This window comes from Medicago truncatula, chromosome 1, assembly GCF_003473485.1.
Source record: "Medicago truncatula cultivar Jemalong A17 chromosome 1, MtrunA17r5.0-ANR, whole genome shotgun sequence".
Taxonomy (NCBI): Eukaryota; Viridiplantae; Streptophyta; class Magnoliopsida; order Fabales; family Fabaceae; genus Medicago; species Medicago truncatula.
In genome coordinates this window covers 10,268,944-10,295,687 of record NC_053042.1, presented here as the reverse complement: position 1 = coordinate 10,295,687, position 26,744 = coordinate 10,268,944, and the positions used below count along the sequence as shown (strand labels likewise).

Here is a 26,744-nt window from a genome sequence, read left to right as displayed (position 1 = left end):
TGCATTTTTATTTTTAATCGAAGATAGTTTTCTTAAAGACTTATCCTTTCGAGATAACCAAGATTCATTTAAAGCATTAACATCTCTTAATAGTATTTTTTTTTCATACGCATCAGTTAGAGGATCTAATTTTAAACAAAATGATTAAAGAATTCAAGTATCTATCATTTGTGTTACACAATATTTTATACTTGTATGCCGCTACGAATGAGATTATATTCTCTTCTATGTCTTTTTAGATAGAGCAAGTAACATATGATATCAAAATCATCTTGTAGAGATGGCTATTCGGTGGGGAAAAAGGAGCGAGGCTTTGTTTGTATTATTAGTAGTTATTGAACCCTCGTTACATTCTTTTTGTTCTTTTTTTTGGGTTGAGTACCCTTTGCACTTCTCTTTTTAAAGGTATATACTAAAAATTACACACGTGTGGAATGTAAGGGGACAACAAACTAAATTTTCAAAGAGAAATTCTTGTGTAGGAACGAACCTAACCTATCATCCTTACAAACAACAAATTAAAACATGACACATCATTATTTTTCCACCATAAATGGTGTTGGTGGTGAATGGTGATGGAAGATCACAAACTAGTGGTGGTGGAGAGAGAGAAAGGACTAGTTAATTTATTTTTTTATAATTATTTTAAAAGAAAACAACGACGTGTCATGTTTTAATTTGTTGTTTGTAAGGATGGTAGGTTAGGTTCGTTCCTACACAAGAATTTCTCATTTTCAAAAATATTTAAGATTTTCAAAGGTCTATTTTTACATTTATTGTGGTTAAGTTTCTTAGCTATAATATTCACAATAAATTTTTTAAAATTTAAAAATAAATAAATTCGGAAGGCCATTTTTTTTAAAGAACATTTTAGAAGGGATTTTAAAAGCCACAAAGAAGTTGTTAATTTATCATTTTAGTCAAATTTTTTTTTTCTTACAAAAATGAAAAAAAAAAAGTTTTAAGTGGTTTTTAAACTTCTGTTTTGAAGACAATCTACCCAAAACAAGACACCTATTCCACTGAGTCAAATTAGAACTGACCCTCACTGGAATCATCACCAACATAGTAATGACAAAATATTGGTCTTTTGGTTTGGTGCATGTCTTGACTGAGACAAAAAATTGTGATATTTCCAATGTATCCCTTTTGCCATTTTTAGACCTTACTTATTAGTATATGCTTTCAGTTTTTGTCTTGGAAGTTTCCTTTTATTTGATGGTTTCTCTGTTATACCTTCGTTTGTGTCTTCCTGCCACCACCAAACCCAAGTTTACAAGTAGCCCTACTCTTTCCTAGGTAATACATCTAACATCATACCATATTATTTAAGAAAAATGGTTTAAGTTGATTTCATTTACTTTTCTCTAATTAATAGAAGAAGTAATTATATTATCTAAAATATCTCTCATGAAATTTGTTTTTCTCTAAAAGGATTTGTTTATTTTGAGGATTAATTTTTTTCTAACTTAAAAGTTGATATTTGAAGCATTTGCCTGCTAAAATGAGTTTTAGTTAAATTTATTATTCAACGTTCTTTCGTTTTTCCTTTATAATCCATTCCATTGTAATTCTTTAATCCAATTAAGGCACTTTGAGATATATCCACAACTTACATACATTCAACATGTTATAAGATTAATCCTCGAGTCAACAATTAAACATCCATTTTTTTTCTTTACAAGATTAATCCGCTTTTAACTCACTTTTTTTATCACTTGTTTTAAGGGGTCAAAAATATCACTTGAACTAGTTTATCATTGATTATCAAGTTAAATATAATTCCGTCTAAATATAAATAAATCACTATAAATTCTAACAAATCGGCATTTGCCTGTGTCTATTATGAATGGTTTTCACTTTCATTGGTTAAGTCTCTAAAACAGGTAAGTTTTCATGAAAAAGTTGTGTAATCATTACTTTATCAAAATTAACATCTTATATTTTCAAGACAAAATTTCTATTTGTAGATTCCTTACTCATTTCCCCTGAGAACACTAGTTAGCAAGACCTGTAAATTCAAGTCACTTTGAATTAAAATAAAATTTCATCAATCTGAAACCAATTATGCCTAGACAGCTTCATTATCCAAATAAACGTATGTGTTCTTATACCCTAATTATGTCCACCTTTTTTATTTCAATAAAATTGGTGATCACAAAATCAAAATTTAACAATACATAGGGTATAATCATAAAATAAAAAATACAAAAATAGGATAAAATACAAAATGAAAGCATCAAGTACATAAGGGTTGTCTCACCACATGAGAAAGAAAGCAAAACTAAGATATACTTGATTTTCCCATTTTGAGTCAAAAAATTCAACACTTCAACATTTCCAATTGCTTTTTCCTTTAATTCCCATTTTGAGCCAAAGCAAATTCAACATTTCCACTTTGCTTTTACCTTTTACCTTATTGAGCTACAAACATTTCAGAGCCACCTGCACTTCTCATGAGATGCTTCTTCCTGCATTCTTATTCTGGAGCCTTGCATATTTTGGCCTCTTCCTCCTCCTATAACTTTAACATGATTTTTAGTTATATATATGAGACAAAATCAGAACTAAAAGTGTGCATAGGAATAATGAAACTTTGAGAAAAATAATAAGTCTAACCTTATAAGTTCATAAGATAGTGAAAATAGCTTTCATTCACTTTCTTTGTTTCTTCATAGGTAAACTTTTTACTATGTATTTTTGCTATTTCATCTTAGGGCTTGTTTCATTATTATACTTTGTTTTCTTTTACATTGCTTTTTTCAACTTTTTTTTTGTGTGTTCCATTTTATTTACTTTTTATGTTTTGTTACTTTTTTTTCTCCTTTCTTATAACCATATATCTTCATTATAAATCATGAAGGATTGAGGTATGGGGAGAGGTAAGATTGAGATCAAGAGGATTGAGAACTCAAGCAATAGACAAGTTACATATTCAAAGAGAAAAAGCGGGATTTTAAAGAAAGCTAAAGAAATCAATGTTCTATGTGATGCTCAAGTTTCCACTATCATCATTGCTCCTTCTGGAAAAATGCATGAATACATTAGCCCTTCTACCACGTAATTATTCTTCTTGAGTTTTTTTTCTTATAATTTTTATTTCAAATTTATGGCAATAAGTGCATTGTGATTTGTAATATAATTATTTTTAAACATTTTTTTGTTGGTCATGAAATGAAGGTTGATTGATATGCTGGAGAGATATCATAAAGCATCTGGAAAGAGGCTTTGGGATGCCAAACATGAGGTATAAGGTTAAGAATATTGTCACTTTCAAACAACTTTCATTTCTTTTTTTGAGGGTTTCTGGCTTTTTTCTTTTGTTTAAAAAAGAGACAAAAGTGTGTTATAGGGTTTGGTACAATATACATTAATGTTATGTTGAACTATGACAGAACTTAAAGAATGAAATTGAGAAACTCAAGAAAGAGAATGAGGACATGCAAATTCAGCTCAGGTAGCTAGATTAGCTATATATGGTTGGCTAATTATATATTAATTAAATAAGCCATTTTGATTATATATGGTTGCTAATACATAAATTTCAGGCACTTGAAGGGAAAGGATATCAACACACTAAACTACAAGAAGTTGATGAGCTTAGAGGATGTCTTAGAAAATGGTCTCCTCACTGTCCGTCACAAACAGGTACAGGTAGCCTATTTTTCAATCAAACTAACTACATTGCTAATTTATTGAATTTAAAAGGCTACCTATTTGGTTTAGCGGTAAAAAGACAAGTTTCGAATCTGAGAGATCTCCAATTTGAGCTCCACTAGAGATCAATGTAAATATGTTTACAAATACTTTTTGAGTCCGAAAGTCTTTTTTGCCTTAGATCGGGGTACCATCCCCTCATCCTAAATTTTTTCCAACCCAAAAAATATATTAATAATCGTGTAAACTATTTTCATTTGGTTAGTGCATATCCATTAAACTCGGTGTATATCTATTGAACATTTAAAAAAAAAAAAAATTGGATTGGATAATTAGTGAGATTTTTGAACCATGATTCAATTGGTTCAATCATTGTTTAAATGGATATTGACTAGTAAAAAAAGAATAAATATTTATAAAAAGTTAATATCAAATGCAAAAATATAAACAAAAACTAGTCGAACAAATCGCAGTTCTAATTATGCGATTCAACGAGACTACAATACTTTCGAAATCAACTGGATCGACAAATTGACTGGTTCACGGTTATTAGTTAAATCGTATTTTTTAAACATTGATTAATCCCAGTATAGTTTCCAAGATCAGTGAATATATCTAATTAGATCTATACTTTTGTATTTGTTGCAGATGGAAGTATACAAGATGGTCAAGAGAAACGTATGTTTTGCTCCTCAACTACAAGATTAGCTCTTAATTACAACATATCCAATTCTTGTTTCGCAGTCCTAATTACTAACTTGTTCTATTTTTGTGCACATATTGCTTATTAGGACAAGATCTTGAAAGAAGAGAATAGGGAACTTAATTTTATCCTCCAGGTACAGCTTTGAGACATTACTCTTTTTTTTTTACAAACATTATATATATGTACATATTAATTTTGATTGAAAAAAATGTATATTAAAATGTTTTTGTGGTATTGTTTTCACTTTTCAGCAGCAACAAGGGTATGGCAGTGGAAGGTGGGAGATAAATGGATTATAATGATGAATTTGATGAGAGTACTGGAAGTTATTTCAATTCCCAGATGCCATTTTCCTTTCGTGTTCAGCCTATGCAGCTTCACTCACTACTTCAGCTTTAAATTCCACCCAAAATTAATACTTTTAATAAGTATATATGTTGATTGTAATAAAGAAGGTGAATCTAGCCTTTTGAGGTTACATTATATATGATCCCTGGGCTTACACTTTCACTTATCACTATTACTTTTTCCACCTGTTGCTTTTTCGCGCGCCCTACAAAAATTCAATAAATACTTCTGGTCCGGATTATGTAATCCGGACAAATACGATATAAATATTTTGTATCTTTCTTTGATGTCAAGAGTCTCTGTTGACCGTTATACGACCCCCGCATAAGCTGCAATGCAATTGCAGGGGTCGTATGAGCGGTCAACAATGACCATGACACCACTAACACTCCTAAAATCTACCTAAAAAACTTTTTTTTTTTTTTTAAGAAAATGTAAGAAATGAGGGTGAAGAAGAATGACGGAAAATGTTGAAGATCCAAACCTTTTTATAGCCTAAAACAAGTCATAGGTAATTTGGAAGTCAAGAAAAACGTGTTTTTCATTTAAAACCGTCCAAAAAACGTATTAAAACTCCACTAACCAGCATAACCTTTGGTGAAACGTCACCGGCCTTCCGGATTTTAAAGTCTGAACTGCATCAGACCCTTTTGTTTGGATCGTTTTCGTTGCAAATGCCTTGGAAAAAAAATAGAACAAAGGTACATAACATAAATTGAAGCAACATAAGACAAATAAACAGTTAAAAAAATCATAATGATAGAAATGATGAATCTTTTGGGAAGGTGTTTTCAAGAGGATTTCTTTGAGTTAGATCATGCTGCCTTGCCAAATGACATATTCATCTGACATGCAGCAAGATCTAACTCATAGCAACCTCTTGATTTTTTTGAGTTATCTATGTATCAAGGAGGCATCAAGAAGTATCTATATATTTTTGACAGCATGTTGAGGATCTTCATCATACTGTTATATAGAGATCTATATATTTAAAATAACATGAGAAAGATCCTCATCACAATGACAAAAATTTGCATGGTCTCTTTGGTGTGCTTGTTTGTATTTTTGACAGCATGCAGAAGATCTTATCACGCTGTCAAACAGAGAGTTAATTCATCTATTTGCGACAACATGAGGAAGATCATCAGCTTAATGACAAAAATTTGCATGATATTCTTTGTTGTGTTTGTGTGTTTTGATGGTGTTGAAACTGAAAACCGCAAATGTTGTGGACCACATAAACTCCTGGTGCAATGTGGCCCATACAAAAGAATCCTATGCTGAGGTATTCCGGATTTCGTTTTCCGGAACACACATACGCCCTAGGCAAATCCGGATTTCGTAATCCGAAAATCATATCTTTGGTTATTTTATCGAATAAATGAACATATTTGACGTAAATTAAAACATAATGAAAGTTTAAATAATATATATATTATTCAAAACATAATGCAACAACTAAATTCAACAACACATAACTAGCACGCAATTAAAACAACATAAAACACGCGATTAAGTGAAACATATCACATTGTCACGGATCATCTAAACTAATTTCTTCCTCCTCTGATCCCTCCAATAGAGCCCGGATCTCTTTGTAGTTCCTGGTCCGGTGCAAACTTTTTAGTATTTGTTCATCAGATCTAACCAACAAAGCGTCCAACTCGATCAGTCCTCTTGTACTGTGCTGACCAAAGACAGAGAACATGGTTCGCACGTCGCCGTCGTTCTTGAGTTTCATCCGGCTGAAGCGAAGAGATCCGGCTGAGTCGGACAATGGACATCGATATTCAACCCCGACCACCCTCCTCGTGTCTTTGTGGTTGAGTTGACGGTTGATTTGATCCAGCTCATCCTTCAGCCCGGAGAGGGTGACATCGTCTCGAATCCTAAACAGATGGGGTGGTGTTCCACTATTGTAGTAGACTGCCGCTAGCTTGGTGTTCGGATCAAAGCCAGGGAATTTCATGTTTTTTTGTCTGATGTAGTTTAATTGTAATGAAAACAGGGACCCCTATTTATAGAGGTATGTGGGCGTTGTGAACCACAAAAATTGTCGGTGCAATGTGGGACACAAAAAGAATCAAATACTGAATAAATTCGGATTCTAAAATTCGAACCAACCCTCACCATACTCAAAGTCTCAAGTTTCCCTTTGTTCACTCCTGTATCGTATGTTTTCGGAATATGAAATCCGGAATATATTTGTATTCCGGATTACACCAAAAACTTTTGGCCGGTGGTCTGCACCACAAAGAAAACGTTTTTCAAACGTTTCAATCAAAAATGGTGAATTGGTTTTTTTTTTTGTTTGTGTCTTATGCTTTTCTATTCAAAATTAATAATTTAAGAACATAAATCAATCCTAATAAAATCCAATTGTTAATTCTTCCATGACAGATTGTGATTTTGCTCTTCAACAAATGTTCCCCTTTTGATGGCTTTCAAACAAAAGTTGAGATTATGTTTTTTAACAATAAAAAAAAAAAAAAAAACAATGATTCCAATTTCTAATAGAGAAAGAAATTAGAAAGAAATGATAAGATGAAGAAATGATCCCACAACAACAACAACACGAGGAAGAAGAAAGCTAAAGAAAGAAATTTGACTCACCCATGTGTTTCTCTTTACTACAATCTCACAGTTTTCTTTTAAGTTGTATCTTATGAACGGTAGTTAACTACCGCTGGGGGCTATTTAGTAAATTACTTGTGTCATTGTGAAGTTTTCAATAGCAAAAAAAAAAAACAATTTTCAAATATGGGGTTGGTATGGTTTGTTCCCCCAATTGAAATGACACTATTATTACGTAGTTGGTCGATTTAAAAGGGTCTAATTGGGGAGAGGTGTGTTTGTGTGGGGTGGAATAGTTTATTGTTCAGTTTGTGCAAGATCACTCTTCAACTTGATTTTCTTTATCCAACCAGACTCAATAACACATTTTTCTGATGGAGAAGGTACTATATGTTGTGTTACGCAAAACAATAAGTTCCACCGTCATAGTCTACGGGCAAAGTGAATCAGAAATAGTCTCTTTGTAGGAATTAATTTGACTTGGGAAAAAAATATAATAGGTCCAGGTTAGGATGGAAGCATGAATCAATTTCTAACACAAGTTACACAACCAAGGGACTTGCAATTTCAGATAATGCATGTAAAAGTTACGGAACAATAGTTCAGATATGATGATTCAAAGTAACTGGTTATTCATACAAAAAACCCAATTATTTTTTTAAGGAAAGTAACCCAATTTAAAATCGATCAAAAGTCTTGATGAATCTTTAATTCATAACTTTTTTTTAGGAACTTTAATTCAACTTATTCAGAATAATGTAAGGAATAAAATAAAATAAAAATAGCAAAAATAACATTGCCATAACTGAACTAACCCCTTCAACTTCAACCAAAATACACCAACACACTTTTGTTTCTGATTATTGAACAGAACATTTATATCTACATCTGGTATCTCCAGGATCAGTTTGTCCAACCTATGTAAGAACCAAAAGAATCAAAGATGTATCAAGAATGATGGAAAGTAACATTCGAAACATAACAAAACGCACTTTATTTAATGTTACAAGGCATGCAAAAATAACGACAGTTCATCCAGAGTCCACATGCTATGTTTGAATAATTTCATGGCTTTAGAGTATAATTAAGAAAAAAACTAGCAAGATATTATGATTTTCTTTCATATTAAACTGAATCCTCAATTTCTAGGATCCCTGCCTATACGGGGAAAAGCATAATTGCGCATAAGAAATAATGCAGAAAAATCCTAAAACATCTTCTCTGTTGATCTGAAATCATAAGTGTAAATAAAAGAAAAAATCTTGAAGACCCCCCAAGTGTAAATAAAAGGAAAAATCCCGAAGACCCTAAATAATAAACATCAACTATACAAAACTTAAATGTTGATATGGTATGTATATCATAGTCTAGTTGTGTCCTCTCATGCGATGTTGTTGGTAAAGTTGCCAATCAGTCAAATTATTGTTCGCTACCATAAACCTTCTCCTTGGTTCATTTCTCTCTTAAAGGGAGGTTGATATATAAAAACCTTAAAATCTTCAAAAGACATTTTCCATATAGGAAGAAAAAACCATGGACCTCTTTAACTACCACAACAAAAAATATGGTTTCCTGTTTTCAAAAATTATCATGTTCATGTTCTACAGTGCAAACATTATCTGGAAACAGTTATCCAAACATGCTTGTATGGTTATATATACTAATCATATCAATTTTCTCAATATAAGACACATGCTCAGTATACAATTAAATTAAGCTAAGCAATCATAAAAAAGCATATTCAAACCAATCTATTATTATGAAAACAACATATACAAATGAACCTAAATTCAAACAAGTAAAGCATGGAATCTGAACTTACTTTTAAGGAATTGGGACTAAGCTTTCAACATAATCGTTGGCATGGCTCCAATATACACGATCACCATTTCTATTATCAATAGTAGTTCTACTTGCAATAATTTGTGTTTGCTTTGCTGTATTATCTCTCATGTTATAGAGAATTGTTTGAACTGTTAGGGATTCTAGATTGCTCTCAAGTATCATGGAATCACCATCCTCAGAAAGAAGTGATGGCACCAATTGAAAAAAGCTTCTGAGTGTGGAAATAATAAAGTCATAACCTATTCGAAGAGTATGGTAACTAATTTTAAGTAATTGAGTCCAAGAATCTTCAATCCCAAATTTCTTCATTTGCCATACAACAAAATCAGTTTCCTTGTGCAAAAAAGAAAAACAAAGGCAACCCCCCAACACACCAATAGTTGGTGTGTTGTACGAATGCGTCACTTGATCAAAACCACAGGGCACCATGTATTGATTGTATGTCTCCGTCTCCAAATCAAGAGAAACAATAACAGAGTGTTCAACAGTTTCGTTAGGAATAGACAACCTGTTAAGAGTGCCACTCAAATACACATGTTCATGACTTTCGAATACACGATAAGGAACCACAGGAAAAGTTTCAATATTTCTCCAAAGATAATCACCATGATCCAAGTTGAGAACTCTCACTTCCATTGTTTCCTTTCGAAAACAGAACGCCACCACTTTAAAGCTTCCGGTTGAATTAACACATCCAAATGCAAAGTGGAAAGTCTCGATATCGCGGAAATGCCCGAAAAAATCAGATGATGTCCAGGTGGCTGGGTTCCAAACACGGAGGCAGTAACTCTTGTGATCATCTTTTATTGATTTTGACTTACGAACCAAAAGAACCAATCCATTACAAGAACCAACGATAAAAGTGGGGTTTCCTTCCATTTTCAAATGATGAGAGTGAGAATCGTGAACAAGTGTGAAGGAAGGGTTTTCGAATATACGATTGATAGGGTATCTAACTAAGCTGTAATCCTCCACCTCGTAAATTCCATGAAGAATGTGGTCTTTGTGCATCGTGATTAGTGTGCAGAGTGATTGTGATTGTGATTTCTGGAGATGTAATTTCACAAAAGTGGGTTCAGAAATTAGGGTTTTCCAAGATTTACTCACACACCTGAAGCAAACAAGAGATTTCACCGGAAGAAAGGAAAGTACCTCGGCAACGAGATCTTCGGAGAGGACCGCCGGTGACGGAGGCATTGTGATTTCGGTGATGAAAGCGGCACGATGGTTGGTTGTTCGTGATGGCGGTGATCGAAACAAACGATTTAGGGTTTCTTTCTTCGTTGCATTAGATTAGGGTTTTTGTTTTTTTTTCTGACCTGGGGAGATCAGAGACGAGTTGATACCATCTCCATTTATCACGTTCTTCATTTCTACTATTTAGAAAGATAAAAATATAAATAAATAAATTTGAAAAAACATAAATAAATATTAATGGCAGTGTGTCTTGTTGATTAGTAAGATCTACCATCTAATTTTTTTGTATCTATGTGCTTGTTTGGTTCAGCTCCAAAAATAATTCTGGTTTTCAGTGGCAGATATGACGTAGTTAGGCTGAGGGGATTGGGCGAGGCGTGAAAGTGGAGGATGATGCTCTTTGCTTGGGAAGAGGAGAATGTTAGGGAATGTACTTCTTTGTTACATAACTTTGTTTTGCAGGTTAATGTTGTTGACATGTGGCAACGACTTCTTGATCCGTTAGTGGTTATTCTGTCAGCAGAGCTTACCATTTCCTTACATCTTCCGAAGAACCAATTGATAGGGGCTTAGTCGAGAATATTTGGCACAAACAAGTTTCAATAAAGGTTTTCGTGTTCGCTTGACGTCTTCTCCGCAATAGGTTACCAACAAAAGATAATCTTGTGCGGAGAGGGATTCTTCATGAAGGGGACACTTGTGTTAGAGGGTGTGGTTCAGGGGAAACGACAACTGGTCTTTTTTGGGTTGCGACGTCTTCAGCACTTTGTGGACTATTGTTTGGAGGTGGTTAGGCATTTCGACGGTTGATACTATTGTCTTACGTGATCACTTTCTTCAGTTAGGTCAATGTGCTGGGTTACCACGATCATCTCATTCTTTCTTGAAACTAAGTTGGCTAGCGTGTGTATGGACTATCTGGGAGGAAAGGAACAATCGAGTTTTTGAAAATACGACATTGAAGGTACAAGAGTTGTTAGACAAAGTAAAACTGCAGTCTTTTGTGCAGTTGAAGACAAATTTGTTTACTTTTGCTTTTGACTATCACGACCAGTGGCGTTACCCACTATATTAGTTTATTTGTGTAATTCGCTCTTTTCAATTTTGTTGGTTACCACCGCTTTGGTGCAGATGACTTTGTATTAACTCTGAGTATCTCTCTTTAGCATGCCTTGTGCTAGGTAGACCTCTGTTGGTGTTTATATTATATTTCATTTTGCCTTGTTTAATGTAACGCCCACACTAAACGTATATAGAAAGTTTAGCATGTGCATTATCTTTAGTACTGAATACATTAAAATTTACAACATAAAGACTTTGAATGAATATTATATACAACAATACGCGGTCGTACAGTCATCAATACAATACTACTCGTCCAAAACATAGAAAGATACATCTTTAAAGTCCATATCATCCAGCAGCGGGTACGAACGAGCACTTGCTGAATATCCATTTGGCTACAAGCTTGCTAAATCCTGCCATATCAACCTGCTGATCTGAAACAAATAAGGATTGGGATGAGACACAATGTCTTAGTGAGTTCTACCTAATCCTAGGCTATAGGTAACCTCGGGGAAAACCTAGGGTCACCACGTGTCTACAATACAACGTGATGGTTGATTATACGTGTGTGGAGCTTGTTTACCCTGACGGTCGTGCACACTAGAGCCGTCATAAGGTTCTTTGTATCATAAGTCATAAGGCTTGTCTTGCATTCTACATGTCATGGCGGTCAAGGGAACCTAGGACTGCTTTGTCGAGATACGCTAAACACATCAAGATCTAAACGTAACTTATTCATGACATGTTCCTAAACTGGACGATCGAGGAGTTACTAAGACCGTCGATAGTGTATCTTCATAGTCTTGTTCTACTACAAGAGCTTGTACATATTATTGTCATAACACAACTTATCATAATCGTAATCATATCATATCATGGTCATTCATTATGTTAGAGGTTATCTCATACATGACCGATGAATTCCTAGCTAAGGTACATCGGACTGCGTTGAACAAACAGTATTAACTGAGTTCATTTTACGGAGTGTATCGGATGGAGTAACCCCGAGTACAATCTCATACATGACCGATGAATTCCTAGCTAAGGTACATCGGACTCCCTCAGTGTCGTGCATGCAGAGCCCCCTTGCGGAGCTTATCCCGTTCCCCTGGTGTGAACCTCTTGTATCCCCCTAGCGTGGATAGCAAGAGACACGACACCTACATCTTGCTTAAAGTTTTGATCTTATACATACATAAAAAGGTTTAACCTAAACATGCTTGCTTATTTACCACGGGTCCGTGATCTACTCGATTAGCGGTAAAATACTTACTTGATCATTCTTGTTCACGTGTGAAGAGACTACATTAATCACTTCACGTCTTAACATACTTATAGCATGTTTGGCTTGGCGTTTGGAGTAGGATTCTCGCTTCCCAATGTAGTGTTACCGTGAATTTTGTGAAGCTGAAAATCTCAGCTTTAAGCTAGACGGGCTTTTTTTCTCCCCCCACCGCTATTCCAAACACATCTTTAGTACTCTTGCTAGCATTCTAGTTCTCGACAATCTAGTCGAGGCTCTATGTTTATCCCCACTCTTAGTTCATTGTTACCCGAATAACATGAATAACATGCTTAAACTCTCTTGGTCATTCTTGACATATATGCTAATTTTGCCATGATTTTCATTTCAAGAATCGTTCGTTGTAATGTGCGTTGCTTCAATTATGTTTAGGGGTTTTATAGTTGGAAAACATTGCGATAAAAAGTATCGGACGACATCACAGACCCCCCACCCCCCACAAGAGTCCACAAGCCATTTGGCAAAATTGGATGACATCACAAGCCTATTAGCGAAATATTTCGTTAATAGCGAATTTCTTCGGGTCCTAAAGTGCAGCACTCGAATTTTCACCCCAAACACCTCAAAACTTGTTCCTGCAATGCACAATACCTTCGAGCAACATATTTAAACATCAAGAATCATTTGCATGGCAATATTAACACATAATCAACGAGATTGGACATGGGGTACTAAAGATTTTATTAAACTAAACTTAACTAAATTCATGTTTTCTTGCTAAGATTACACAACCCAAAGGTAGGTTAAACTATCGAAGAACTCACCTTATTGATTTCTGACAACTTCTTAACCACAAGCTCAAGTAATCAAACCTCGCCATAATCCGTACAAGCATCCTTCACACTAACATGAAAACAATGGCATCGAACAAGCTTTCCGAATCCGTTTCTAATCCGAATCATACGAAATTTATATCCGAATTGAAGGGAATTAAACGTAGAATCTAAATATCCAATAGTTACTTAATTCTGATCAACAGAGTAACAGGTACGGCCCACATAACAGATCACACAACACGTGCAAACAGCTTGCAATTCATCTTTTAGCTTATACCAACTCAAGCTCTCATCTTCAAGCTTACGCCCAACAATCCAAACATGTACAGTCAACATGCTATCACTTCAAGCTTGAAGAATCACATCCCAAACACCTCATAGGGGATAATGGTTCGGCCAAAAGAGAAGGAAAGAAGGAGACTAGGCTTTCTATTACATCTTATTGTCCCAAGGATGAATTCTAGTAGCTTGCATGTTGGAAATGAGTGAGGAAATGATGGATTAAGGTGAAAAGAGGGAGAGCCGTGTGGTGTTTAGAGAGATGAGGGAGGGAGCTTCTGATTTCAGCGAGAGAGTGGCTAGTGAAAATGAAGGGAGAAATGGAGTTTTGGTCCTTATATAGTCTTAAAGAAACTCAGTCCAATTTCACGCTAAATGGTTTTAAAATATTGCTATTAATAGCAAAAACTTATAACTATATGTTTCAATTAGAATAGATAAAATTAAAAAATATAATTACAACACAAAAATATAAAAAAATGGGAAAAAAAACCACAACTCTGTTTTCTTTTAATGACAATATGAGAGTATAATTTTGCTATGCACAAACTATTCTAAGAGTTCATAAAATAAAAGTATATAAAACTTTTTGAAGAATTGGAACAAATGCATTTTCCAAAACGAGCCTTTTGATTCTCACGGTTTACTTGACAATGTTAAGCGTTATTTATTTTTTTGGATGAAAGCAAAACTTAAATCTTGTAGTTTTAGCTGGTATGATTGGTGGACTCACCCGCTTCTTTGTATGGGAGTCCTTCTTTGAATTATTGTGATTTGTGGTGCTTGTATTTGGGCACTTTGTACTTGTAAATATTTTCCAGTATTCCACTCTTTGAACGGTTTGTGTAGGGTGTTATAGCCGGCGTTATTAGTATATATCATTTTAGCTTGTGAAAAAAAAGTATATAAAACATTTTAAGACAATTATAAATCTTAAGAGGAGGTAATTCTAGTTGTTCAATTAAAATGACATTGTCCTTTTTACTCGAACTATGTAACTTTGTTTAAAAAATGTGTGTAAAATTGAATACTTTTTTTTTTGAAATAAACATTGAACACAGTTAAAATCAAAATAAAATAAAATTCTGTGACATTGTTTTTATTTTTTTGGTTAAACTTAAAATTCTGAAACATTGTTTGGATAACCATAAAAAAATGTGTTCACTTTTTAGGGGTGAGATGCTAAACCCTTCCACCATCTACATCCAAATTCTGAACTCGCATTCCCGCGTTTTTGTTTAAACTTTCACTCTCGTCAAAACCTAATTCCACACACAAAAATCTCTTTCACAAAATCATCATCTTCTTCTTCGTCACTTCACTCTCGAAATTCAGTGAAAGCGATAGAGAGAGAGAGATTTGATTCGAAGAAGAAGAAAATGTCGAAGCCGAAATCATTTCAAGGCATAAACGTGTTCATGTCGCGTAACCTTGTTCCGCCTGAAGTCTTCGCTACGCTTCACGATGCCGTAAAAGATAACGGTGCTCAAATTCACCTCTGTTGTGATCCCTCTCGTAATGGTCCTAATGATTATCACATAATTTCGTGTAGTAAACATGTAATTCATCGATTCCACTCTCAGATTGCATTTTTGCATTTTCTTATTTTTATTGGTGATTTATTGATTTGCTTTTTTTTTTTTTCTCCAGGAGAAATTTGAAGATCTTAAATCTAAGGGATGTAAAATGCTTGGTACGTGTTTTCAGTTATAGATTCTTATGAATATTGCTATTATTAGATATATGTAGATATTGGTAATGATATGAGAAAATAGAAGTGATTGAATGTAACTACGTGCTGGTGTATATGAATCACCGACACAGCCATATACTAACACCAGTAACAGTTTGAGAAAATGACCTAATTGATTGTAATCACATTTGTCAGTGTTGTTTCAGTGGCGGACACTAACACGTGTCATACACCGGACACAAATTCAATTAGATGTGTCCCCATGACATCGACACATGTTGGATACCGAACACACCTTCCATCTAAAGTGTTGTTGCCAGGCAGTAAACAACTAGTAAATATCCCATGCTTTTGCACAATCTAGGAAAAATGGTAGAAAACAAAGATTTGAAATCTCGTCACAGTCATATTCGATAGAGTTTTTATTTTAGCGTTAGACTGGTAAGTTAGAGCGTTGAAGTTTCATTTTTTCAAACTGATAAGGTTTAAGCCTTCAGTAATGGACTACAATACACTTAGACACAGTCATATTCGATATATATACGTGCGCCGTTGTGTTGGTTTTCATAGTGGAAGTTGAGGTAGCTGTTGTTCCTCAGTTTTGGTTTATTTATTATTGAGCAGGTCCTAGATGTGTTCTTCAGTGTGCTAAAGAAGGAAGACCTCTGCCTAAACAAGGCTTCACATGTTGCTTTACTATGGATGGTGTCAAAATCCTCGCTTCTGGCTTTGAAATGGAGGAGAGGGTATTTTGTTAGCATTGTGCTGAAGGCCCATAAGTTTTCAGTTGATTTCTCTTCGTATTTTACCCTTCACTTCTCCCTTCCTAGTTTTCCTCTCAATTGGTAGTATTATTGTATGTAAACCTGCAGGTTAAGATAGAAGAATTAGTGACTGAAATGGGGGGAGCTCTACATAAACCGACGTCAGATTTGAACTTTGTCATCGTGAAAAATGTTTTGGCTCAAAAGTACAAGGTCTGGTACCTGAAGTTTTTGTTCTGTACTTTTATATTATTCTCAACTATGACATACCCTTTTTATTGTTCCAGGCTAGTTGGTCTGTCCTAACGTCCTTCCGTTTTATTCATATTCCTAGTTGGTTTATATGTTATATTTTCTGTTGCATAGTAATATCCTGTCCCCCAATGTAACACATAAAATCACTTAGGGAATTGTATGCAGTTATGCACGTTAAATCAATGTAAAAAGCATCTAGTCTTTGTCATAGTTGGTGTTAATTAACTCTACTCTTGGCTAGTATTTTAGTCAGTAGAATAAATCTATTATGCTCATTACCATGTTTGTATTTAAGAATGTTTAGTATGTTATACATGCTTTACTCTCTCTCTGCAATTATGTTAAAGATGATGTTTTTCAGTGTTTGATTTATCTTGAACCAAAGGTGGATTTCATTTCTAATTTGAAGCTTATGTTGGTTCACTGGTTATAATGTTTTATGGTAGTGTAAAATTAGTAAATAATCAGAGCGAAAATCTTTATGTACGTAAATATGTAAAATGTAAGTGTCAATCATTGTGCATCTCAGTGTTATATATAACCGAGAAAGAAGCTATATAGAATTTGTAGGGAAAGTGTGTAGTGAGAAGCACTTGTATACAGAATACACAATGCAACAATAGTGTCAGAATCTTAAGTTTATTCCTTTATGTGTGGTTGGCCACTATTAACATTTTTCTTTGGTCTTCACTTGGTTTTTGCTTGGTTTATATCCCAAATTGTCGGGGATTTTTAGTGGCTAATATGGCTCTTAATGGAGCTCATATGTGTTATTTCTTGGTCTATCTCATTTAGTTTCGGGTTTGGATACATCTCAACAGTGCATCTTGATGACCACTAATAAGTTCATCTTCCTATTGTATATATTAAAGCTTTCTGTTTTGCTTACACGATAGTTTAGTAAACCTATTCCACACTTATCCAATATTTGTGGAGGTTTTGGTTGTTGTTAAATGTATTTTTTTGCTATACAATCTAATATACACCATGTCATGTCTGGCAGTGGGCTTTGAATGTCCTGAAGAAACCAATAGTTACTTATGAATGGTTAAAGCAATGCTCGGATGAGCATCGTGTTGTACCTCAAGAGTCATATAAGGTTCTTCCTTTCTCTGGGTTAAGGATCTGTGTGACTGGATTCCCAGCAGGTTGTAAATTATATGTCTGTCAGTATTGGTCATAATAGAATGCTTCTCTGTTAGATGCTCATTAGCTTTGAGTTTTTTCAGATAAGCGGAAAGAGATGGAAAAGATTATTTTACAAAATGGTGGAAAATACTTTGCAGAATTGACAAAGAAGTGCACACATTTGATTTCTGATATATCCTTTTTATTAATTCTATCAATTAGTGATGTTTCTTTCAGATGTGCAAATATTCAACTGTTCTTTGAGAAGAGGAGAGCAAATTCTCTTTGATTTATACGATTTTTTTTCTTCAGCTTCACCATCCGCTGCATAAATCTCTTTCACAATTTTGCTTTAAGGTTATTTCTGTAGTCAGTTCATTAACTTGTTGCTAGATTCCAATGTCTGCATTAACATTTTTCTTATCTTGCACAATATCTTCTTTTTGAGACTGTAAAGCTAACCTTGTTGTGCTTATTAATAATTACTTGACTAAATATTGTTGACTTATTTGTTGTATTACCTGCTTTGTTGTATTGATACATGGTACTTGGTAGTATTTAACTATTTGTTATGGTTATTCTTATCTGTTAGAATGACTGGCCTGTATTTATATGTATTTCTAGCAGTCTGTAACGGATTTTCTGATTTATTTTTTTCACACTAGTTGGCAAAATTGAAGTTCAAATTATGTTTCTTAGCATTTGTAGATTCTGTATTAGTTAACGTTCTAGTTTAAACTGGTAATAACTAGGATTCATTTAGACAAAAATTCAGGAGTACATGCTCCGAGGCATTGATGCTTGGTATTATTCCAGTATTTGTTGTTTTTCTTAATCTATTAGTATGAATTGCATCTATTTATTTATGTTTTTTACCAATCTGAAGTGAATTTTCCGATTGCTTAAATATTTTTTTCTACCCTTCTGTACTTATGATTGGTGTAAAAGTATGAAAGGTTTGTTCTTATTTTCTGTGCATCTGATCCTCTCTGACTGAATAATTCAGTATTTCAATTCAAAGATCTTAGTACACGGTGTATATTTGTGTCCTTGACTGTTCTTACATTCCTGAAGGTGATAAGTATAAGGTGGCAAAACGTTGGGGCCACATTCATATTGTCACAATGAAATGGTTTGATCAATCTGTTGCTCGAAGAGGTAACTTTTATGCTTTAGTGCTGTATGTTGTGGTACCTTTTGGGTTTCGAACCAAATAACAGGACTTCATTTGTTAGAAAATGTTTCCGTTATTATTTCTTTTCTTTGCACTTTTTTTCTTGATAAATTTTCGCTGTTACAATAGATTGCTAGGGTGATTAATTTGATCCCATCATCCCAAAATTCAGGGATCTTGAGTCTCGGACACTTTCTGATAGATTCCTACAGAAATAATCTTAAGAGGGGGGTATGTAATGAGTATATGGGAGTATGTGTTAGTGGCAGAGTTCTAGAGACTAGAATACTCTTGAACTCGACACTTTGTCAGCCAAGCTTTGGGCTTTTAGTGTGGACTTCAATTAGTTGTGGTTATTCTTTTTCAGTTAGTGTGTGTGATCCACATTGTAATTCTAAAAATTAGATTTTAAAAAATAGTTTTAGATTAAGTTTTTCAGATTTCTGTCTTCTCTCAAAATCTCCGTTTTGGAGTTTCTTGGTTTTCTTCTCTGACTTCAATTTATATTTTTGTACTTTTATTTGGATAGCATGTTTGAATGAGGAGTCCTACCCTGTTCAGAGTGGATCTTTGTCTTCGCGTAAGGTGACTAGGGACTTAACAGCGCAACATAGCCAGGAAAAGGATATTGGGAAAATGCAATCTGGCTCATCCTCAAGAGCTGCAGATTCAAATATGCTAGTTTCTGATTGTACCGAGTCTATGGATATAGATCCAGAAGCTACACAGTCAGAACATATGTCGTCTGTTTCAAATGTTCCATTATTTGTTAAAGAGGCAGATGCTGAAGCATGTCCATTACAGACCAGCAATCAATTGAACTTAGATGGTGCTGTTGCCAATGATTCTGAATCTGACGACAATGACCTGTACTTAGCAGAGTGCAGAATATCACTTGTTGGTTTTGAAGCTTCTGAAATGCGTAAGCTAGTTAATATGGTGCGTAAAGGTGGAGGCTCCCGATACATGTCTTTAAATGATAAGTTGACCCACATAGTAATTGGGAATCCTACAGAAATGTAAGTCTATTCTGATATTAAGAATAAACTTAACGGATGCATATAATGTCTCTGTTTCAAATATATCTTTCTGATGGATATAATTTGGCAAACCGCATTCCTTTTCCAATACTTATGATTTATCTTCACATGCATTTGTGTTTTTACAGGGAAAAGAAGGATGTAAGGAGTATTGCTGCACAAAGTGTCATTTTTGTTGTTAAAACCTCATGGCTGGAAGATTGTGACCGTCAAAAGAGACAAGTCCCTGTTCTAGGACGTCACACTGCTAATGATCTTGTTCTTCCAAAAGGTGTGCTATCATCATGATGTAGTTATTTGTGCTCCTTGTCTACTTTTTGGTTAATCTATTAGGTTTTTCTTAAATAGTTTGTGAATATGCTTTTATGGAGTTCATAGCTTTAATATTTTTTTCTTTTCTGATTTCTAAAATTCATTTAACTTAGTAAAAGGAGCAGTTACTGGCATTGTGCCTATGGATCAAAGTAAAAGCTCAAGCTTTCGCCAAAGCTTCCAAACTGATAAGGTGGTGGGTATTAAGGAATTTGGAGTAATAATGGCAGAATCTTTGGAGAAAAACAAACAAGAGAAACACGATATGGGTATGAATGTTGTGACATTCGATAAAGCATCGGGTAGAACTACGCCACAAACTCAACTTCCTGATAAAAAATTGAGGGGACAAAAGATGACACAACGTGATTCTAATGTACATGTGAAGTCAACAAATGTTTTCAAAGGGAAAACATTTTGTTTCTCAAATTTATTTCCTGAAGAAAGGGTAAGATATATGAAATTTAAATGAGTTGAAGGATGTATTAATATTCTTAATGTGTTTACTGCTAAATTGGCATTATATTGTTTTTACTTTTTTTTCTTTTTTCATGTTTCTGCAATTAATAGTTTCTGTCCGTAAACTATATTTTATTTTGCCACTAAAAACATTACACATATATTTGAGTTCATTTTTAATTTAGTTTTGGTCTCTTTTGGCAGAGAGCTGAGATTGTTCAGTGGATAAGTCAAGGGGGAGGAGAGATAATAAGTGGGCAAACAAAACAAAGTATCCACTATACTATTGAATGCCATGGTAAACCCAAGTCGACAGGTGATTATGGAAGTACTTATATTTCCAGTCACTGGATACGATCTTGTTTGGAGGTAAGCTTGATTGGTCACAAATGCAAATTTCCATTTTCAGGTTTATTTTCAGTGTTTCCATCTTGTTTTTAAGGCGTTCAATGGGTTTTAAATCTCTGTTTTATATATTGAATAAACGGGATGTTTGTTGATGGTGAAAGGCTTCCCTTATTATGGCCAAACCGTTTCAAGACGTTATCTCATAAATGCATTTAATAAGTAAATAATGATTGAAAATTAATCAAAATGACAGGGAGATAGAAGCAGATGTTAACCCTAGGAACCAAATAGAGTGGATCAAATGGTAGAATACTTCTGATGTAATGTGTGATAGAAAAGTATTATTCACAACCTTAGAGGAAAATTTTATCGCTCCTTTACGATGTCAAATGAGATTGAATACTGGGCTGTAAGAGTTGATAAGAAAGTCAGGTTGGTATTGTTGAGATGAGAGTTCTGCATTCGATGGGTGGTCACAAAATACAATATAGGATTAGGAATGAAGTCATTGGAGAGAAAATTGGGGTGCTTCCATCACGGGAAAATGCTAGCCTTGTCTTACGTTCTTTTTGTATGTTGAGAAGACTTGTAGAAGGATTAGTGAGGAGGGTAGACAAGGAGTGTATTTGGTTTATCATTTTTTGGTCTTAGAAATACTTGAGTTAATCGTTTGGAGTGTTCCCAAGTATCGTAATTGTGTGATTTATATCCTCCACTTTTCAATTGTGTAAATTGGATCCTTAACGTTTTCCCCGTTTTGCAATTAAGAGGTCCCTCTGATTTTTCCCCAACTTTACGTCTATGGTGACTTAATTCGTGCAGTTAAAAAGTTGGACCATAATCGCACAACCGCAATACTTAGGGACTGAAAATAGAATTAAGCCTGAAACTAAAAAAGAGCTTTAATTCTATAAATTATTTGTGCATCTTGAATATGGTAATAAATTGTTTTTTTATTGGGAGATGGGTTCTTTGCAGATTTGTTTGCTTGCATACTAATAATGCGGTTGTGATTTTTTTGGTAAGGATGGATCCTTGCTGGATGTTGACAGTCATATTCTTTATTCTCCACTTCCCTGCCGCGTTCCCTTGCCTGGTTTTGAAAATCTCCGGTTTTGTGTTTCACAATATGAGGAGAAAGACAGAATTCTACTTTGGAACTTGTGTAAAGTTCTAGGAGCTAAATTTGCAGATAAGTTGACTAAGAAGGTCACCCATTTATTGTGTAAATTTACCAATGGGCCCAAGTATGAGGCTTCTTGTAAGTGGGGGATCCGATCAGTTACATCTGAGTGGATATTTGAATGTGTCAAACAGGTATTATATTTATAGCGGCTATGCACATGGCAGTTAGAGCTTAGTTAACTGCTTGTATACATCTTGTTATGCATGTTAGTCTACATGCATTTTCTATGTTAAGGTCTTTATCAATATATTTTTTTCCTTCTAGAATGGAGTTATTGCCATGGATCAATTTTTGCCCAAAGAAGTCACTACTCAAGACCGAGAGGCAGGAGCTTGCACAGTGAGTCAATTTCCTACCCAGGCTGTTCAAATGATAAATGACATGCCGTCCCAGTTTCCAAGTCAATCACAAAGTTCGAGACACACGGCAAATAAAAATGTTGACAATCATAGGACTCATTCTAAAATATCAAGCATTAATAGCAAAAAGGCAAGGCTCATGGAAGAACCTAGCCTGTATAATAAGGCACCTTCTACAGTAAATTCAGGTATTCATGTCTCTGACATGAATTTTTCTAAAGCCAATATGCTCAAGGATGCTCCGGAGGCTGTTGAAATGATAAATGACACACCGCCCCAGTTTCCAAGTCAATTACAAAGCATGAGAAACATGGCAGATAAAAATGTGGATAGTGGCGATGCCAATCACGGGACTCATTCTAAAATATCAAGCATTAATAGCATAAAGTCTAGGCTGGTGGAAGAACCTGGCATGTATAATAAGGCACCTTCTACAGTAAATTTAGGTATTCATGTCTCTGACTTGAATATTTCTGAAGACAATATGCTCAAAGATGACCGGGAGGCAACCCATGCAGTTCCCGATGTTGCTGCTGCAATTGAGGACTTGTTAGAGCAGACAAGCAAGGTAAAAATGCTGATTTATTAATGGTACTATATGCAGACATTTATTAAAATTTCTTTCCCTCCACCTTTTCTGAAATATTCTTGCATAAACCACTCTTTTTTCTTCTTATCCCATAGATGCATGATCAGAGATCCCCAGGGCATACAGGGTGTGAGAGAAGTGTATCCTTTAAGTGTGATCAATTCAATGGAGGTTGTGTTCTGTTTTATAATTTTATATATATATATATATATATATATATATATATATATATATTTTTTTTTTTTTATATTTTTTGTATCTAGTAGGTTATCCTTTACAGTATAATAGATTTACACATCTGATTGTCCAGTCATTGGTGAAGACAATCCAAATCCTCGTACTGTCTTTGGATTATCGAAGCATTGGTTAAACAGGTTGGATTGCCATGCTTCCATATTTAAAATTTATCATGTTGTCATTTCACCATATATAGGCCATGTCTGGTAATTGTCATAGAACAGATTTGACTAGCTAATAAGCTCACTTAAGTAAAGTAGGAATGTTTGGTAAACAGGCTTATCTCACCGGTTTGTATCATTTTTTCAGTTGATACTGGTTGATCAAAGAGATATATCTGGTGTTTGAATTTATCTCGTTAGCTTAGTGTTTTTCAATAGCTTGTCGATCATTGTTCTTTTCTCATTTTTACACATTCTATTTTAATTAAATTTCTTCTCTTCCCTTCCATTTAAAAAAAACTTGTAAGACACTTTCACGCAGTTCATATATAAAATTTTATATAAAAATATCATACCAACATGTCATTTCATTTAATAAAAATATATAAACCAGAGCAAATTTAAAATTTTCCATTTCAATAATCAATTATTGAAAACAAATTGAAGTATTAATTATGTTTAATTGATCTTGAGTTATTTGGTGATCTTTAAATAAATCTTTGAACCAAGTTTTTGATTGGGTCCCTAAACTTTTAAATAAGTTCTAGTTAGGTCCATGGAATTTTTAATAGTTTGTAATCTGGTCTATGCTTATTAACAAACTTATTACAAATTATTCAATGGTGCAGGGACTTAGTTAATATTTTTGTTCAGGGATTTAATTACAAATTGTTAAAAAGTTCAGACACCCAGTTTCTAACTTTTTTAGTTAGAAGACTTATTTAATAATTTTCAAATGATTTAGGGACTTCTAGAGTAATTAAACTTGATGAATATGTGCAATATTTTTTGGTGTAATTGTTTGGAGCACAACACTTGTATTTTTAATAGGGAGTTATCTTTTGCACTAAAACTTATTTGTTAAGACCAGCATTTGGCTTCTAATTGTGAAGCGCATAATATTTTACTTCAAAGTTGATTCTTCATCCCCCAGGCTTTTTGTAATTTGGTTTCTCCGTCATAATGAAATTTTTGTATGGGAAATAAAAAGTGATGTTTTATTTCCTACCCAACAACTTATTGTCCCCCCTCTCCTACTTAGGTGTGCTGGCACCGTAAATTAACTGTAGCCCAAAAATGGAGGGAGGGGATCGAAACTCTCCAATTTCCTTTTTTCCCAGCTTTAGAGTCGAAATTCACATGTCTACCTGATGGATATTTAACTTGGTCAACATGGTTCATGGTTCATAGTGTCATCTATTCAGAGCTAATAGTGAATCTGATAATGGTATAAACTATAATGGAAGCTTCATGCAAATCATTTTTCAATTTTGTAATCTGTACTAATCTTATGCTTTTCAGAATTGGAAGCAATGATGATAATGGTGAGACTTCTAAAGAACGAAAAGTGGGAATGTATGATGCTTTTAGTGAAAGCCAAACAGAATCTCAGGTTCTTTTCATGTGCAACTCCTTTTACTCTTAAGTCCTTTTACATAGTATATTGGACGAATGCCATTTCGCGTCTGCTGTGGCCATTTCCGGATTACCACTGGTAATTGACAAGTTCTGTATACTTCTCATGCAGATCGTTGGTTATGAAGAAGATTTGTCTGGAAGGCAAATGCTTATAGATAGAGTTCTAACTCGAAGTAGCATGCAGTGAAATACAACCCTATATGAAAGACAGTAGAACAGTTTCCGTATTTGATAGTTCAATGGCGTATCTGAACTTACAAGTCAATGCACAAGAATGTGTCTTGTCTTTCATGACCAGCATATGATACAATTAGACAGAAAGTTAAGTAGCAGGTTAGTACACGATGTTAATATCAACATTTGTTAATAAGATGTTTGAATACATGAGTTTGGTTTTAGAAGCACTACCCTTAGTTCCTTCAAGTAATTTGATAAGTGTACAATAAATGGCAGGGGTGTTCATATCGATTCTTTGTAACTAGCAAATGAAAATAAGTCTCAGCCAAGTTTAAACTCAATCACGTCTACCGTGTACAATTTTAGCAGACTGTCAAGTAAATTGCAGAGTAGCTCGCTTTGTTATTTTAGTGGGAGGGGCGGAAGAAAAGGGGATTTCCATGAGTTTGAAGGAACAATTCTGATTGGATAAGCAGGATGCTTTTGGGAAATTTGAAATCATGATATTTGTGCTGATACATGCAATTGCTTCTCAGCAATAGTCAGTGTTCTAGACTATCGAATGCTTCAGTGTTTAGGTAGAAGCCCAGAAATAGTGTGTCCCAGAGCGGATCTTGAGATTTTCAACGTAATGTACTATTTTGTTTAGCTTTGACCTCTAAGATATGTTGGCCTTATGTTGTGCTTAATGCATGGAATGTTTACTGGTAAAAGATCCCAGCGAATGAATAAAAATATCAAATTCTGAACAGAATACGAGAGTAACCGACAGGAATATTGCAAGACATAGTCAAGGGTGCATACGGTCATGAACAACATTGATACTAGTTGCATGAATTTTTTTCTCCCTTATTTTTATTAGTACCTTTCACTTACCCCGTTTGAATGAACATTCATGCCTGATGAAATTGAACCTCCCATATTGCTTGTAGCAATATGTTAAGAGGGTTTTCCAACTGCTAGAAAACATTGCTTGTGGCGGCACATATGCATACGGATTTCGACGATTGATTCATAAAACGATAAAGAAAAAAGAAAATTGAGTACTTAGACTTTGTCATGAAAATGAAATGGCAAATGTGTTAGATAATTTCTTTAATGATAAAAGTTGAATCTTTATGCAAAAGTCAGCAAAAATAATGATAACATCTTATTTAGGAAATAACGATAACATCTTATTTAGGTATCTTAATACTGACTTCTGTAATTAAGTTTTTTTAGTAATGAATATTTTTTGAAGAGTGAGCTTATAATTATAAAATTATAAATTTCCTACAATATTTAATGATTTGGCTGGGTTGCATATTTTTTTTCTATTATTTATTTTTTTTCATTTGAGTCCAGATGTGAACTCAATGAACTGAGTTTAAAAAATTAAAAATTACATGTTCAAACTTGCGTTCTAACATATTAAATGTTTATGTAGTATATTTTATTACATAGTGTTTTTAAACGATAATTATGCATCACATTTTTTATTTATTTATTGAATATAGCACTAATTGTTAGTTGCACATTTATACTCTATTATCTCTAAACTTCCATCTTAAATTTAGGTTCATATCATATGTATCAATAATGAAAGATAATGAAAAATGAAGGTAATCACCAAGTCAGATCACTCAACGAGGACGAAAATCGCCTCAGTAAAAAAAGTTACCTTAAACTATATTCTTCATAGAAAATAAATATG

The 26,744-nt window shown here is 34.1% G+C and overlaps 3 protein-coding genes across 7 annotated transcripts; 2 read left to right on the top strand and 1 right to left on the bottom strand.

The window, feature by feature from the left end:
- The first annotated feature begins 1,054 nt into the window (after positions 1-1,054).
- On the top strand, positions 1,055-4,873 carry LOC25482446 (agamous-like MADS-box protein MADS9). 2 transcript variants are annotated; one of them, XM_013611001.3, is made up of 8 exons: positions 1,055-1,299; positions 2,864-3,060; positions 3,181-3,247; positions 3,396-3,457; positions 3,549-3,648; positions 4,306-4,335; positions 4,449-4,496; positions 4,615-4,873. In XM_013611001.3, exons 2-8 carry the CDS (start codon positions 2,873-2,875, stop codon positions 4,660-4,662), a joined length of 543 nt encoding a protein of 180 aa, XP_013466455.1. In that variant the 5' UTR covers positions 1,055-1,299; positions 2,864-2,872; the 3' UTR covers positions 4,663-4,873. The 2 variants fall into 2 exon arrangements, with proteins under 2 accessions (XP_013466455.1, XP_039689715.1); XM_039833781.1 differs by lacking the exon at positions 1,055-1,299 and adding an exon at positions 2,531-2,678.
- Positions 2,192-11,526, bottom strand: LOC25482444 (F-box/kelch-repeat protein At3g23880). 3 transcript variants are annotated; one of them, XR_003008819.2, is made up of 3 exons: positions 9,108-11,526; positions 8,101-8,202; positions 2,192-2,524 (listed from the first exon to the last, which is right to left on the bottom strand). XR_003008819.2 is itself a non-coding variant. In XM_013610999.3 (2 exons), the coding sequence occupies exon 1, from the start codon at positions 10,325-10,327 to the stop codon at positions 9,110-9,112; it is 1,218 nt and encodes a 405-aa protein (XP_013466453.1). In that variant the 5' UTR covers positions 10,328-11,526; the 3' UTR covers positions 6,175-8,202; positions 9,108-9,109. The 3 variants fall into 3 exon arrangements, 1 of the variants encoding a protein (XP_013466453.1); XR_003008821.2 differs by having other exon boundaries at positions 2,192-2,518; XM_013610999.3 differs by lacking the exon at positions 2,192-2,524 and having other exon boundaries at positions 6,175-8,202.
- A 3,354-nt stretch (positions 11,527-14,880) lies between these two features.
- On the top strand, positions 14,881-25,836 carry LOC25482443 (DNA topoisomerase 2-binding protein 1). 2 transcript variants are annotated; one of them, XR_005645934.1, is made up of 18 exons: positions 14,882-15,309; positions 15,401-15,443; positions 16,068-16,189; positions 16,316-16,420; positions 17,466-17,610; positions 17,692-17,783; positions 18,655-18,748; positions 19,294-19,783; positions 19,933-20,075; positions 20,230-20,564; positions 20,780-20,944; positions 21,950-22,240; positions 22,374-23,036; positions 23,153-23,197; positions 23,346-23,431; positions 24,758-24,848; positions 24,984-25,207; positions 25,328-25,836. XR_005645934.1 is itself a non-coding variant. In XM_039833771.1 (17 exons), the coding sequence occupies exons 1-17, from the start codon at positions 15,130-15,132 to the stop codon at positions 25,059-25,061; spliced, it is 3,168 nt and encodes a 1,055-aa protein (XP_039689705.1). In that variant the 5' UTR covers positions 14,881-15,129; the 3' UTR covers positions 25,062-25,713. The 2 variants fall into 2 exon arrangements, 1 of the variants encoding a protein (XP_039689705.1); XM_039833771.1 differs by having other exon boundaries at positions 14,881-15,309; positions 24,984-25,713.
- The last annotated feature ends 908 nt before the right edge of the window (positions 25,837-26,744 follow it).

Bases quoted from the DNA above. Each gene is read 5' to 3' on its own strand.
- LOC25482444 (XM_013610999.3), bottom strand. From the start codon at position 10,327: ATGCCTCCGTCACCGGCGGTCCTCTCCGAAGATCTCGTTGCCGAGGTA.
- LOC25482446 (XM_013611001.3), top strand. From the start codon at position 2,873: ATGGGGAGAGGTAAGATTGAGATCAAGAGGATTGAGAACTCAAGCAAT. The intron at 3,458-3,548 runs GTAGCTAGATTA...CATAAATTTCAG, and splicing joins GACATGCAAATTCAGCTCAG to GCACTTGAAGGGAAAGGATA. The intron at 4,497-4,614 runs GTACAGCTTTGA...TTCACTTTTCAG, and splicing joins AACTTAATTTTATCCTCCAG to CAGCAACAAGGGTATGGCAG.
- LOC25482443 (XM_039833771.1), top strand. From the start codon at position 15,130: ATGTCGAAGCCGAAATCATTTCAAGGCATAAACGTGTTCATGTCGCGT. The intron at 16,190-16,315 runs GTATTTTGTTAG...GTAAACCTGCAG, and splicing joins GCTTTGAAATGGAGGAGAGG to GTTAAGATAGAAGAATTAGT. The intron at 20,076-20,229 runs GTGTGCTATCAT...CATTTAACTTAG, and splicing joins TGATCTTGTTCTTCCAAAAG to TAAAAGGAGCAGTTACTGGC.